Source organism: Macrosteles quadrilineatus, unplaced genomic scaffold (assembly GCF_028750875.1).
Source record: "Macrosteles quadrilineatus isolate MER2022 unplaced genomic scaffold, UCM_ALF_1.0 Scaffold_7__1_contigs__length_78375512, whole genome shotgun sequence".
NCBI classification, from domain to species: domain Eukaryota; kingdom Metazoa; phylum Arthropoda; class Insecta; order Hemiptera; family Cicadellidae; genus Macrosteles; species Macrosteles quadrilineatus.
In genome coordinates, this window is record NW_026542600.1 from 33,321,335 (window position 1) to 33,335,015 (window position 13,681).

Below are 13,681 nucleotides of genomic sequence, written 5' to 3' on the forward strand. Positions count from 1 at the left end.
CAATCTTAAACACAGATAAAAACAAAAACAAAATTCAGCGTCAGAGGTTTCCCATGCATAGAAAAATTAAACCAAAGTTCATGAGAAATGTATTTATTCATTTAATTGAATTAAATGGGTAAAAGAAAATCTTCATTAGAATCAAGAAAATAATACATTTTTTAAGTTTTTATTGTAAAATAAAATTGTTTCTTCTTCTTAGTAATAATTCAAAATATGAAACCAAAATATCTATAAATCACAACCAATCTAAATTTAGTCACAACCAGTAGGTATATCTATTGGAACTTAATACAACTTTTTTAATTTGTTTAAACAATAGAACAACTTTTAAGGTTTTTAATTTAAACAAAGAACATGAAAAACAATGAAAATAAAAACTGTTTTGATAGAAATTAAGACACATAAAAAAGAAAGTTACATTAGTCAACAGAATGTAAAAACTCTAGGGATTACAAACTAAACTTGACTATACATAAAAAATAATACTATTAGTCAAAGCACACTTATGTTTTAAATACTAGTCATTTTGTTAAAAAGGTGAACATAACGACGTTTTGTAGTCATATTATATACTATCTAATACTGTTAGTTTTCAGACATAACTTTTATTAATCAAACTAAAAACATTGTCTACGCATTAAACTAAAATCAATAACCCATCTTTAAAATGTATGTCCAGCATTATTTTAGATTTAAATTTAACAATTGTCTTTTCTGAAGTTACAATAAACAAAACAAGGTTGTTTGGATAGTTTCTCCTGGCAATAGAATATAAAATTGTATTTATTTATAAAAGAGGTTGTTTGAATTAAAATATACCGACAAAAAATTCAAACTTTCAAATTTTTACAAAATCTATTTACCAATGTTGGTTTTGTAATTAACAGGAAGTGATCCTGACTAAATATATCATCAAATTGTCAAGTTAATTGAGTCCATGCTGGATAAAGTAAAGTTTAGTTAAATATTTCAAAAATATACCAATGTATACAAACAATCTATGTCTTCAACATTATTGGTTGGTTGTATTATAGTTGGGGTTATTAAATTTTAAAACATAATCAATATAAGACAAATAAACCTTAACTTTCAGAACAATTAGTTTTCAAATTGTTGAATAAGTACTCTTTTATCAGCCAACATAGAGCTGCTACTTTTAGTAACAGTCACTGTGAGGGCTTTTTTTACACATAATGAATTTAGAGAGAACATATTAACTTCTATCTCCTCAAGAGACACTCACCAAGTAATACCTCAAGAGAACTGAAAACCTCCACTTGGGGTAATACAACATAGACTTAGATCTCAAAACTGGTCATCTAAATAAAGCTATCTTACAACAGGGTTGAGTCCCCTAATACTTAGAAGGAATGAATTAGCTAAAATGTTAATACAATTACATAATAATATGTACAGAATTCAAACTATTTAACAAGTACTAAATGCACCCTGGCACTTAAAAAAAAATTGTATTAAAAAATATGTATTCACAAAAATAAATTACTTACAAATAAGTACCTTTTAACTACAAAACAACAAAATATATAACAAAACAAAAATACTGCTAAGATTCCCTCACATTTTATTGTGACCTCAAATTAGTAAGATGTTGTTTGAAAAATATTTTTAAAAGCACTATATAAATGTATATCACTAAACACTAAACAGTTTAGAATAAAATTAGCCTAGATTCTGGATCTGGACAAATACAATGGAGGAACACCAGTTGGATGGAATACAAATTATGAACTATTTTTTTGGCCATCATAAAAGTCAATATGACTGAGAAATTTTTAAAATGCTTAAGGTTTTGGATTAAAATAAAATAAAAATGAAAGCCTAAAATTAGATAAAAATACACACCTATTCATATGATAGAAAATCTTTTAAATTTTCTAAACAGAAAAGGTTAAAACTAAGTTAATTGACAAGAAAAGTTAAACAAAACTTACTTCTTATTACTTGCATCAACGTCACCTTTTTTAGGTTTAACGAATGTTCAGCCTTTACCTCATAAAACCATTACTTTCTAAAACGTAGATCTGTAATAGTGTTTAAAATAAAATTATACCTTTTATCTTTTCTTTTATCACAGAAATTTAAATCAAATCCAAACTAAACTTAGAGATCCATCCCTAACAAGTACTGAATAAACTATTATGGACTATATTGATGTTAAATCAAATTATTTTTCTTACAACATTAATGACAAATACTGTTAGTGTTTACAAAAACATGTAAACAAATAATACAAACTAGAGATTAAAAAATTAATAAATTTAAAACAAAGTCTTACTGACCAACAAAACTACACAGACATATCTCAATATGTCAGTTTCAACAAAAAAAAAAACACTATGTCAAAAATTAATACTTTGGTCATTTGTTAAAATAGTTGAGACTAGAAGACTAACCGAGTTACGTTTGACGTGAGATCATCATGGAGAATGGACCGACCATACCTTTAAGGGCATTTAAAATTTGTAGGATGTTGCTGGCATCATTCACCTCAGGACCCTCTACCTGAAGAATCTTGTCCCCCTCCTTCAATTTATCCATCAAGTGTGGCGAAACATTTTTTATGAAAACACCCTAAACAGAAAAACAACAAAACATCATTAATATAGTTTGCACAGTAATAATGATTACAAACATTTGCGTCCAATATCTGTTTTTTGCAGTAAACTATACTTAAAGAGAATTGCCCACTGAAGGATCTTGTCCTGTCGTTTGATTTATTTCCCAAGTGTGGTGGATCATTTTTTGCAAAAAAAAAAAAAAACAACAAATAATCATTAGCATTGTTTGTAGTGAGAGCAAGCTGGTCAAGTGGTAGAATGTGAGGTTTCAGTCCCCGAGGTCTTAGGTTCAAAGGACAATGCCGCGAGGCTCAACACCATGTAGGACTTCTGTTGGACACAATCATCGCAATGATAGAGGGTTGCTTACAACTGGACCTGTGTGTCACAGTTCCTCCAGGGTATTCTCCACGCCAAGAAGCTTGACCTTGACTGGAATGCGGTATAGGACATAAAAGAACTGAATGCTAGAAGAGTTGCGAATCTTGAGGGCTTAGGTCACACAAAGACCTGACTTGTGACAAACAATCCCAGATCTGTGTACAACAGAGTAGGTTTTTTTATTGACTTGTCTGATCAAATCAGGAGTATCACCCTGCAAGCTGTGTGCATAAAAGCATTTGATCTCCTCTCTCAAAAAAAGTCCCCTACATGACATAGCTAACAACTCCTACCCTTAAATCTGTATTGTCCAAAACAAATAGGAACGGATTACTTTGCCATTTCACATTCGTTCATTTCACTGTATCCATAGATTTTGTAAACCAAACATTGCTAATAACATAAGGTAAGGACTAAACTAAAGACAGATATTTTTTTAGAAAATGCATGACATTCACCTATCTGCAGGAAACGCTGCACATGAAGTAAAATACTTAACTAATAGAACAATATTTATTCAGTAGGCCCTACTTATTAATTAAGTAACTTATTATTTCTTTTGTTTATTTGTTTGGACATATTGCAAAGATGAGTGCAATAATAAACATAAAAAACACAAGTCAATATTTGCATACTTACAGCATATGAAGCTGAGATCTCGAATCCCAAGTCTGGTCCAGTTTTGTTGATTACTACCTCTACCTGAAAAAATAATAGGGCAATCAAAGACAAATACCAGCCACCAGAATTAGCCATTTTAATAAAATGTAGCTCATGTTTTGAGGACACTTATAAAAAAAAGAAAGCCCCATTCAAAAACCTTCTATGGACCCTTTTATGGTATGTCGGTTGATATGTTTTAACATTGGTAATAATTAACTAATCCCGTATAGGTAGTATATACAGTTAAGGATACATTTTATTTGACGAGTTGTGTGAATTGTACCTTCTGAATTTAAAACATGGCAGTGAAAACTGCTGTACAGAATTATCTGTGGTGGACGGTGGTACATAGTGTTTGCGTTTTTACTAATGACAGTACCCTTAGGCCTACATTTTTAGTTTTCCCTAGTAGCACAAATATGTATTTTATAAATATTTTATATATTCAAAGTTGTATTTGATATAACTTTGAATAAAATATATAAATAATCTTTAGTAATAGTTTGATATCTACAAATATATATTAAAAACTCGCCTTTGGCTCGCCCCCTTTTTTGGTCGGGGTATTGTTGGAAGTTCCTCGGAGAAAATCTATTATTGAGTAAAATAATACAATAATAAGAGGTTTGTAAAATACTAAGCACTGTAGTCTAGTGCAACTGAAGTGTTTTTGATACAGATATATTAGGGGGGTTGATTTAGTGGGGGGGGGGGGGGTAAATTGTATACACTTCTAAATTATTCCTTGATTTTAAAACGAAGACTAGTAACTGAAATATTTCAAGTCTTTACCACGACAAAAGACAGTGATTCAAGAAGTTGAGGGTTTTTAATTATTTGGTATGGGGTAAACATAAAAAATGCTAAATTCCTTTAATATAGGGGTTTTATTAAATAGGGGGTTTATAAGAAATAGGTGGCTTTGAGTTATAGAAGTTAAAAAACATAATATGACGTTTTCAGACATCCGCCATGTTGGATTTGGGGGGGGGGGGTTAAGACTTTAAAATGGGACTTTTGAAAATCGTTAGGGTTATTTTTTGGTATCGTTGTACCATTGTTGTACACTATTGTAAAGTTTTAAATCCCTAGCATGTTTCCAAATGGTTTAGATCCGCATACCTAAATGGGAAGGATTGGCGTGTCTTTACAAAACACCTTAGGGAAGCTTGGAAGTATAGATGGGAACTTATAAGTGAGTTTAACTTCTAAATTTTAGGTAAATAAAACAAAAAACAACCTTGAAACTCGTTTACTTTTATCTGATATCCTTAATTCTGTATTATGTTTTGTAGTCTATTGAGTACTCTAATTATGTTTTATTATAATTTATTTTATGTATAGTCAAACTTTTTCATTTCTTTTTGTGCTAAATGTTTTTAAAGACTCTTATTTATTTTAGAAGGCAAAAAATGTGTCAACCAAACAAACTGTTGTTATTAAATCATTGTTTCAAAGTGTTATGTTTTTGGATGTACATATTACCTTATCGTTTGGTAAAGCACTTACTCATTTCATTTCATTTCAAAAGTTGTAAAATATTTCAAGTTTTTAACATAAACTTAAATTTTGAGGGTCAAGGAGTAGGGTTACGAAATAACCCTACATGTAGTACCTGAAATTCCAAGTAAACTAAGGAAAATAAAAAGCGTTAATAATATTTGAAAAAGAAAATACTCTGGTAGAAATAAGAAGCAAAAACCGTAAAAACTTTTAAAGAAATTTAAAAATTTTTGAAAGTATGACGTTTTTGGTGGTAAAGTGGTGCGATTTTCGGGAAACGCCTGAAAAAGTTTTGTAGAAATAGTTATTTGTGTAACTAGTGGTGAAAGTGGCACTTTGCTGCACACGAGAGCAACGTTTACGCACGAGCCGCAGGCGAGTGTGGAATGATCTCGAGTGCAGCAAAGGCCTTTTTCACTCGTGTTACACATTATATTTTTCCTACAGTCACTATAAAACATAAATAATTAGTCTTTCAAACACTATACAACACGTTTTTAGGTTCAGCTAGCAACACAATTACACAAATGGTGCCCTGGAGAAAGTAGTACCCGTGGTCCGTATCACTCCGCTATTTTTCCTCGGCAAGAAATGTGCTCCGTCTTTTGAGAATATAGTTCCGTATGTTTTTGTAATTTGAAGTGGTTTCCGCGCCTAAAAAAATGCTTTAAAGGTATTTTCTTGTTTATTAAGACCGTAGGAATGTTTTAAAAACGTTTAAAAGAAAAGTCCAGAAAGTTCAGAAATACCAAAACTATAAACACGAAATGACAGGTTAAATCGTAGTTATAATAGTCAATCAGCTGTTCATAGTATTATTATCTTTAAGTGTTGCCAACCTATTTCCAAGCGTACACGGATTACGTGCATAATAAAACCACGCTGTTTTGTGTTGTTTGGTTGGAATCCTGATGTGCGGCAAAGTATAAACCGTGCGGCAAAGTATAAACCGTACGGCAAAGTATAAATATGCAGCAATTAGCAGCTTTCTGTACTTTAAACTTTGTCGGGTGACTGTAGGAAAATGTTATTCCTGACCATGAAAGTTCTTTAAAATATTGGCTAGCTCTTACCGTTTTTGAGTTAGAGCCGTTAAAAAAACGTGTATTATCGTTTTAGGATGTCGACCATTTTGGACTTTTGGAGGGTTAAAATTTTAAAATGGGACTTGAGCAAATTTTACCATTAATTTTGGATCCCATACTAGAATACTAACAAAATTCACGTCTCTAGCCAAAGCGTTTCTAACCAATTCACATGATTATACCTAAGTCATTAAATTTCAATGCTTTCTCCAGATAACATAGGGCTCGCAAAAGTTGTAAAAACCTTCAAATTTTGACATTAAACTTAAATCTCAAGGGTCTAGGAGTCAGTGGCGTACCAACGGGGGGGGGGGGGGGGGGCGGCGGGGGCGGTCTGCCCCAGGCCCCACACCAACATAGGCCCCCAAATCAGGGCCGTATTCTCGAACACGGCCATTGCTGAGGGCCTCTTGGCCTAGGAAGGGGCCATACTTGGGTCTCAAAAATTGGAAAATAAATTATGCTGTTGAATATAATCAATTCATCTGTTCTCACAATCACCGGAAGCGTCTGCAAAGATTGCGCGATCAAAAATTACGACTCCCAGCGATCGCGGGTGACGATAATAAGGTCTCGCAAGCGCAAAAGATGTTCTGTGTTCACGATTTCGCCGCGATTGCGGGGGACGATAATGTTGTCCAAGCATTCGCTGGAGATGTTAACGATTTCGGAATGTAGAATATATCCCTGCTTCCGCGAAAGATGTTCACTATTCCACCGTAAACATAGGGCATGTTTACGATTGCTCCGCCGTCTCGGAGATAACCCGCGCGACCGCGGCAGATGGAGATTATAACCCCACAAACACGGACGCTCAAGATTTCGTCTTCACCGAGGATAATATCGTTCTTTTTTGCCCCGATCACAGAAGTCGTTTGGACCAATTATAGTAAAATATAATGTATAATATAAAGATAGGCTAATATAATTATATAATGTATTTTATACAAAAATAGTAGGCCTATCTCCTAAATAAAAAAAAATTGAAAGAAGTGTCAGAAAAAACCTGATTTGTATTAATTCTTGGAGTGCTCGTGCTTATTTTGAATCTCCAACTCATAAAAACTTAAAATGTTAAAAACTTAAAGGAAAACTTAATTTAGCATCATTCAATTTTTCTAAAATACAAAAATAAATTACATTTAAAATAGTTGAAGTAAGCTCATTTAATTAGTGATACAAAATACATTAAAAGCGTATATTTCTTTTTAGTTCTAATCACTGTTTAGGGTTACTTTTTTAATAAACACCATGGTACCCTGTTTAAAATAATTTTAAACATAAAATTATTTTAAACAGGGTAGGCCTACTATGGTATTTATTATTTCACTTGTATATATATGTATGCAAAAAAGGCCCTCTCATCTAAGCCGCCCCAGGCCCCCAACTATGACAGTACGCCACTGCTAGGAGTAAAGTTACAAAAAAAAACATGTAGGGAGTAAAATTTTAAGTGAACTAAGGAGAATACAAAGCATTAATAATATTTGCAAAAAAGAATTATTTAGGTATGTAAAAATAGCAAAAACCGTTAAAAATTCGAAAGAAATTAAGTAGTAGGGCGTTTTTTTAAGGTGAAGGAATGTGATTTTCGAAAAACGCATGATGGTGTCTTGTAGAAAATTTAATTCCTGACCGTGAAATGTCTTTCAAATCTTCGCTAGCTCTTACCGTTTTTTTAATTATAGCTGTAAAAAAAAGTGTTTTGTCGTTTTCAGATGTCCGCCATTTTGGATTTTTGGGAAAGTTAAAATTAAAAAATTATATCTTCAAAAATTTAACGTTACTTTATGATCACGTACTACAATACTGCCAAATTTAAGTCCCTAGCATGTTTCTAAATGGTTCAGATGAGCATACCAAAGTCGGTAACTTTCAATGTTATTCCATGTAAGAATAACGTGGGGGGAAATTCTAAATTTTTGAGGGGTTACCTAGTTCTTCTAGAAGTATGCTTATTCTTCATAAGAGTTCACATATTGGCTTAAAATGCATAAACAAACTTAAAAATTTTTTTTATCATCCACTATTTAAAAATTGTTGGAGTCACAAATGTCAAATGCAACTTTTTGGACTTTTCTGTCAGTGTTGGGAGCATTAAAAGTACACATATATGTCCGAAAAGTAGTTAAAACAATTAAAAAAGGTACTTACTAAAAAAATCTGTGAAATTTTAAATATTTTGGGAAGTAGGGCACTTTTTGAGGGCGAAAGGGTGAGATTTTTGAAAAACACATAATAGTGTCTTATAGAAAATATCATGCCTAAACATGAAAATTATTTTAAATCTTTTCTAGCTCTTACCATTTTTAAGTTATAGCTGTTAAAAAAAAAAACTTTTTTAGTTCAAAAATTCGCTATTTTGAAATTTCTTGAAGGGGCTAAAATAGGAAAATGTAACTTTTTGGAAAAATTATTTTTAATCTGTTCTAGCTCTTACCGTTTTTAAGTTATAGCAGTTAAAAAAAAAAAAAACACTTTTTTAGGTCAAAAATCTACTATTTTCAAATTTTTGAAGGGGTTTTCATGCCCCTCCATGTAATTTGACATGGAGTTTTCTGGTTGGTTTAGGAGACCTTTACAGAGACCTATATTCGTAGCTAATTTAAATGTCTAGCTCTTCTAAAATTATGAAAAAAAATTAAAATAACTAAAACGTCTAGAAACAGTTTTACAGTAAATGAAATTTAAGTTCTTAAAAGATAGATTTTGTGGGTGGGGAGGGGGCATAAGATGAGAATGGCTTCTTTTTTTCACTTTTACAAATGATTTACGACCATGAATAAGTTACATAATGGTTACCAAGACCTTAATATGCTTGAAATCGCATTTTGTTCTCTGCACGCTTATTCTCCATAATATTAACATGGGTGGTATTTTTAATCAATGGATGAGGGTTAAATTAAGAATGTGAGGATTTTAGAAAATGTTTAAGGTAATTTGGACCGAATACCAACACCCCTAACAAATTTCAAAGTTCTAGCTCTAATAAGAGTGGGTAAGTGGGCTTATGATTAAATTCTAAGGACACAACTATCAAAATGGTGTTTTTTTAGGGGTTTGGAGAGAAGATACGTGAAAGGCGCAATGGAACAAAATGTACACTATAAAAATTTGTATACAAAACATTAGTTTTATTTTATGTAATCTTACGTTTGTGTAATTTTAAATTGAAGGAAAACTTCAAAATCGGGATTTTCATAAAAACTTAAATCATCCCTCCCAATTTTGAGGGTTGAGAAGGGTGATTAAAAATTCCAAAATCAGTTAAGAATAAACTTTAGACATATGTAAAAATAAGTGTTAGGTCAAACATGCCAAAAACGTTTTTTAACCAAATACAGGGCAGCCAAAACCCCCAAAAACAGGGGGAAAAGGCAACATTTCAAGTTTACGCTTGAATTTGGGGGCGAAAGAGTGAAAATTGAAATAAATGTTAAATTACAAAGTTGTAGATCGTCATAAATAAGGAACCAAGTTTCTCTTTGTTTCTTGTTTAGACCTACGGTTGAGCCGCAACAGACGTTTGAATATAAAAAAACATGAGGGAAATACCAAAATTTGAAGTTTAGAGCGATATATAAGGATGAAGGGGTTGAGATAGAGAAAGACTTTATATTACAAAATTGTAGCTGCTAATTTAATTCTAAATACCGGTACAGTAAGTGTTCTTCGTTTTTTGATTAGACTAACGGTTTAACCACAACAAACGTTTGAAAAAAACGCATTTCTAATACTTAAAAAAACCGCCATTTTGAATTTTTGGGAGGGTTAAAATAGGAAAGTGTAACTTCTTGAAGTTTTCTGGGTGGTTTAGGGCCAAGACCTATTATAATCGTGCCAAATTTCAGGTCCCTAGCTCTTCTAGAAGTATGTTAGAATTTGTATACCTGATCAGTGAGTGAGTGAGTCAGTGAGTTACACATGCAGCTGTATATTTAATTAGATGTTACCAAAAAACAATGCAAAATATCAATTAAAAGTTTTGAATATATAAAATAGATTCATAATATATATTGATAAAACTAGAATAGAATCTATAATATACATATTTTATATGTATATTTTTCCTTTTAAATATTTAACAAAATTATGAGTTGAAAATATTTTAAATATATAATAATTTGCATCTTTTTGTTTTTTATAGTGTCTATCAATTTATACGTGCATTTTTTGTATGACAATTGCTATTGTGAAAGCGTTAAAATTAAGTAAATAATAATACATACTCTGAATGGTGTCACCCTATCATGCACGTAAAGAAAAAATTATGCATATAGTTAAGAGGCAGTATACATGTTCGACAGCTACATGTGGGTCAAACGAAAGAGTGTTGATAGGTTTTATTTTTTAATTGCAATATGTGACAATGAATGTGATCATATGATTAGCTAGAAAAGTGTGCTAGTGACTCTAAGAAACTAATTGTATATGGTGTTCTAAAAATAATTATTTGATTTACTTATGTCATAAATTACATAATATTTGTCATAGTATTTAAATTAATTTTTGTAGTTTACTGTATTTGTATTCGTGGAGACTACTCACTATTCACTACAGCACTATTCAACTCAACTACTTGATGCCAAAACAGATTAACAGTATCATATTATACTGTAGTATCAAAAATATTTTAAGTATTGCAACCATTGCAACTGTCGGCTACTCTTTGACCATTTGAAAACTTAGACTAACAACAATCACAGACAGCTCGGAGGTAAGGTAATAGGCTCATGTCGGAGGACCCAGGTTCGAGACCCATCCGGGCCAATAAAATTGTACTGTATCTAGTTTATTTTTCAAAATTTGTTTTTATGAACTATTTAATCAATTTACTCAACTGATAATTGTGCTTTTCATACTAAATCTTTATTATTTTGTGTTTTTATGTTTAGGCCCCATAGGATGTTTGAAAGTGTAAAAAGTAAGTGTAAAGTGTAAGTATTTAAATATTATTCATTAAAATATATTATTGGAACATATTTTTTTAATATTTAATACATTTTAAATATTATATAAAAATGATATTAATACACACTTGAGATATATTAAATAGATTTTAAATATATTTATTCATATGTATTTAATATATATATTTGTGCTACTAGGGTTGGCATTTCATAGATTCTAACACATTCCATTTTTATACTTTCAGTATTCCTTTATATTACAGAAGTGATGAATTAAGTGCTTTCAGTATGTTGTACGGCACACAGCTCAAACAAGTTGGTAGTTATGCTTACATTTGTATTTTGATCGTGTATTTTTTCATTAATGAAAGAAAACTGGTAATGCTAAATCTAAATATATTAAGTTTTGTGGTGAAATGTAGTTTTAAGTTTAAAACCAAGTTTTATAATTTTTAAATACAAAAATTAATTTAATTAATTTTTATAAATGTTTTCAATCAAATTACAATTGAATATTATTACATATATGAGCTTTTAGTACAAACATTTTTCTACAAAACTAAACAATAATTGAGGTTATATCATATTTACAAGGGAAGTTAAAATAACTTTATAAAATCATCACATGTTTTTGCCTGGCAAGGACATGCAGTGGCCATATGCTAAATAGTGTTGGCAGCAGGGTAACACACACTGCTATATCCGTTTGGCAATTTTGCGATGCAAAATAACAATATTCCCCCCCCCCCAAGGATTAAAGGATTATTTATTATTGAGGCTCTGTCAAAATCTATTACTTAGAATAAAAAACAGTAGCCTAACTGGTAGACACCCCATTGTATTCATATTAAATAGAGCTAAATCAATTAAACTGGGTTAGGCTATGGTAATTGTTCAAATGTTTTTGAATTTTCAGAATTTACTAATTTAAATTTAAAGTCAATCTCAGTTATTTAAAAAGTTACTTACAACTTTGGGATTCTTATGAACTCCAAACAGCCAAGGCTTGGCAGGCCTTACGACGTCTGGTGACAGAGGACATTCTTCCTGCTTCTTATTGATCACAGCCATAGACGAACTCGGACCTTGAACTTGGTTGCTATCATTTTCACGGTTTTCACACGGGTACATATTTATAAACTCGCAGCCGCTTTCAGTGTTCACCGGACTTTTGGTTTTTGATATCAACCAACTACTCACTTTTGAAATGGGGTAGTTGCTGAAGTCATATTGTAAATCATTGTTTTCCGAAGGTAGATCGTTGGACGGACTTTCCGTAATGACTATTCCCGGGTATGCCGAGTATGTCCCGTCACTCACGTACTGACACGGCCCTGGAGTGTGGTTCACAGATCTGCTTACTTCTAATGTTCTGTAATTAGAGTCGACATTGTCCACAAACGCACTGTCGACGTCACTCATCGCCACAGAACACACTCGGTCGCTGCTGGTTTCGTTGGCCGGAGGGTAGATCAGTTCTACACTTCCTGACTGTTCAGACTGTGACATCTGGCAGTCGTTGGGAGGCAGACTTTGTAGTAACTCGTCTTTTAGAGTGGACAGAGCTTCACTGTCAAGATCTGTCCTTCTTTCTTCTTCTGTAAATAAAAATTAAAAGTTCAGAGAATTATCTAATGTTTAACAGAGAGACACAAGATGTAGCCAACAAACTATGAAAGCATACGAACACACAATGAATATTGTATTGTGTAAAGCCGTTGTGCTTTAGACATCTCTTAGTTGTCAACATAAAATATGGCAGAGTTGTGCAAACTATATTAATGTGTGGTGACTTGTCAAAACAGAAACTCAAACCTCCACTGAGAATGTGAAAAATTTGAGGGCTTTCAAAAACACACAGTTGCCAGTTTCATACACAATTTTGACAAATGGATGGATGACCAGAACTCGTTTTTCGGAATGGTTTCATAAAAATGTTGTTCCATCGGTAAAATATTTTGAAAACACAGAAATTGCCTCAAAAAGCACTTTTGTTGCTTGATAATTGTCCTGGACATCCAGATGAGATGAGTTAAAAAGTAGGGGTGGAAAAATCACTGCTTTATTTTTGCCCCTTAATTAAACCCCGATACTCCAACCCAATGTGGTGAGTGGCAGACAAGTTGTTGTGGGTTTGTGTCATAGGCGTTACGGTGATTCTCGTCGCTGGTTCGTGTTTGCGACATGAAAATTGATATTTAAGCGAACGTAGTGTTGTGTTAATGACAGACAATAAGATAATCAATTACTTCTCGCCTTCGCAAAAACCTGTCAAACGTCCGATATCGCGTTCCTCGCCAGCATCACTGGAGGATTCTTCTACAGTTTTGATGATGGTAATAATGGAGAACGACGACAAAAAAGTTTGTGATTTGACTAATGGACGGTTAAGATTTTCTCTGAGAGATGTTATGTCCGATCTCCTGAACTTGAAATTGTCTAGGTTGGCCACAAAATCTGACTTGGTTATCCTCCAACAAAAAGTGTCACATTTGGAGGAAGAAAACCTTTCAAAAATTGAACAGATAGGCTAGGTCACCTTAAGCGACAAAATAAA

The 13,681-nt window shown here is 32.2% G+C and overlaps 1 protein-coding gene across 5 annotated transcripts in view; it reads right to left on the reverse strand.

Moving 5' to 3' along the window:
- Positions 1 to 159: 159 nt before the first annotated feature.
- The window catches only part of LOC128997891 (erbin-like), a 95,518-nt gene continuing 81,996 nt past the window's right edge, over positions 160 to 13,681 (reverse strand). For all 5 annotated transcript variants that reach the window (XM_054423675.1, XM_054423674.1, XM_054423677.1 and 2 more), the window contains 3 exons: positions 12,094 to 12,722; positions 3,603 to 3,665; positions 160 to 2,595 (listed from right to left, as the gene is read on the reverse strand). In XM_054423675.1, the coding sequence (XP_054279650.1) occupies positions 2,422 to 2,595; positions 3,603 to 3,665; positions 12,094 to 12,722 (866 nt within the window). In that variant the 3' untranslated portion in view covers positions 160 to 2,421. The remainder of the gene's footprint in view (positions 2,596 to 3,602; positions 3,666 to 12,093; positions 12,723 to 13,681) is intronic.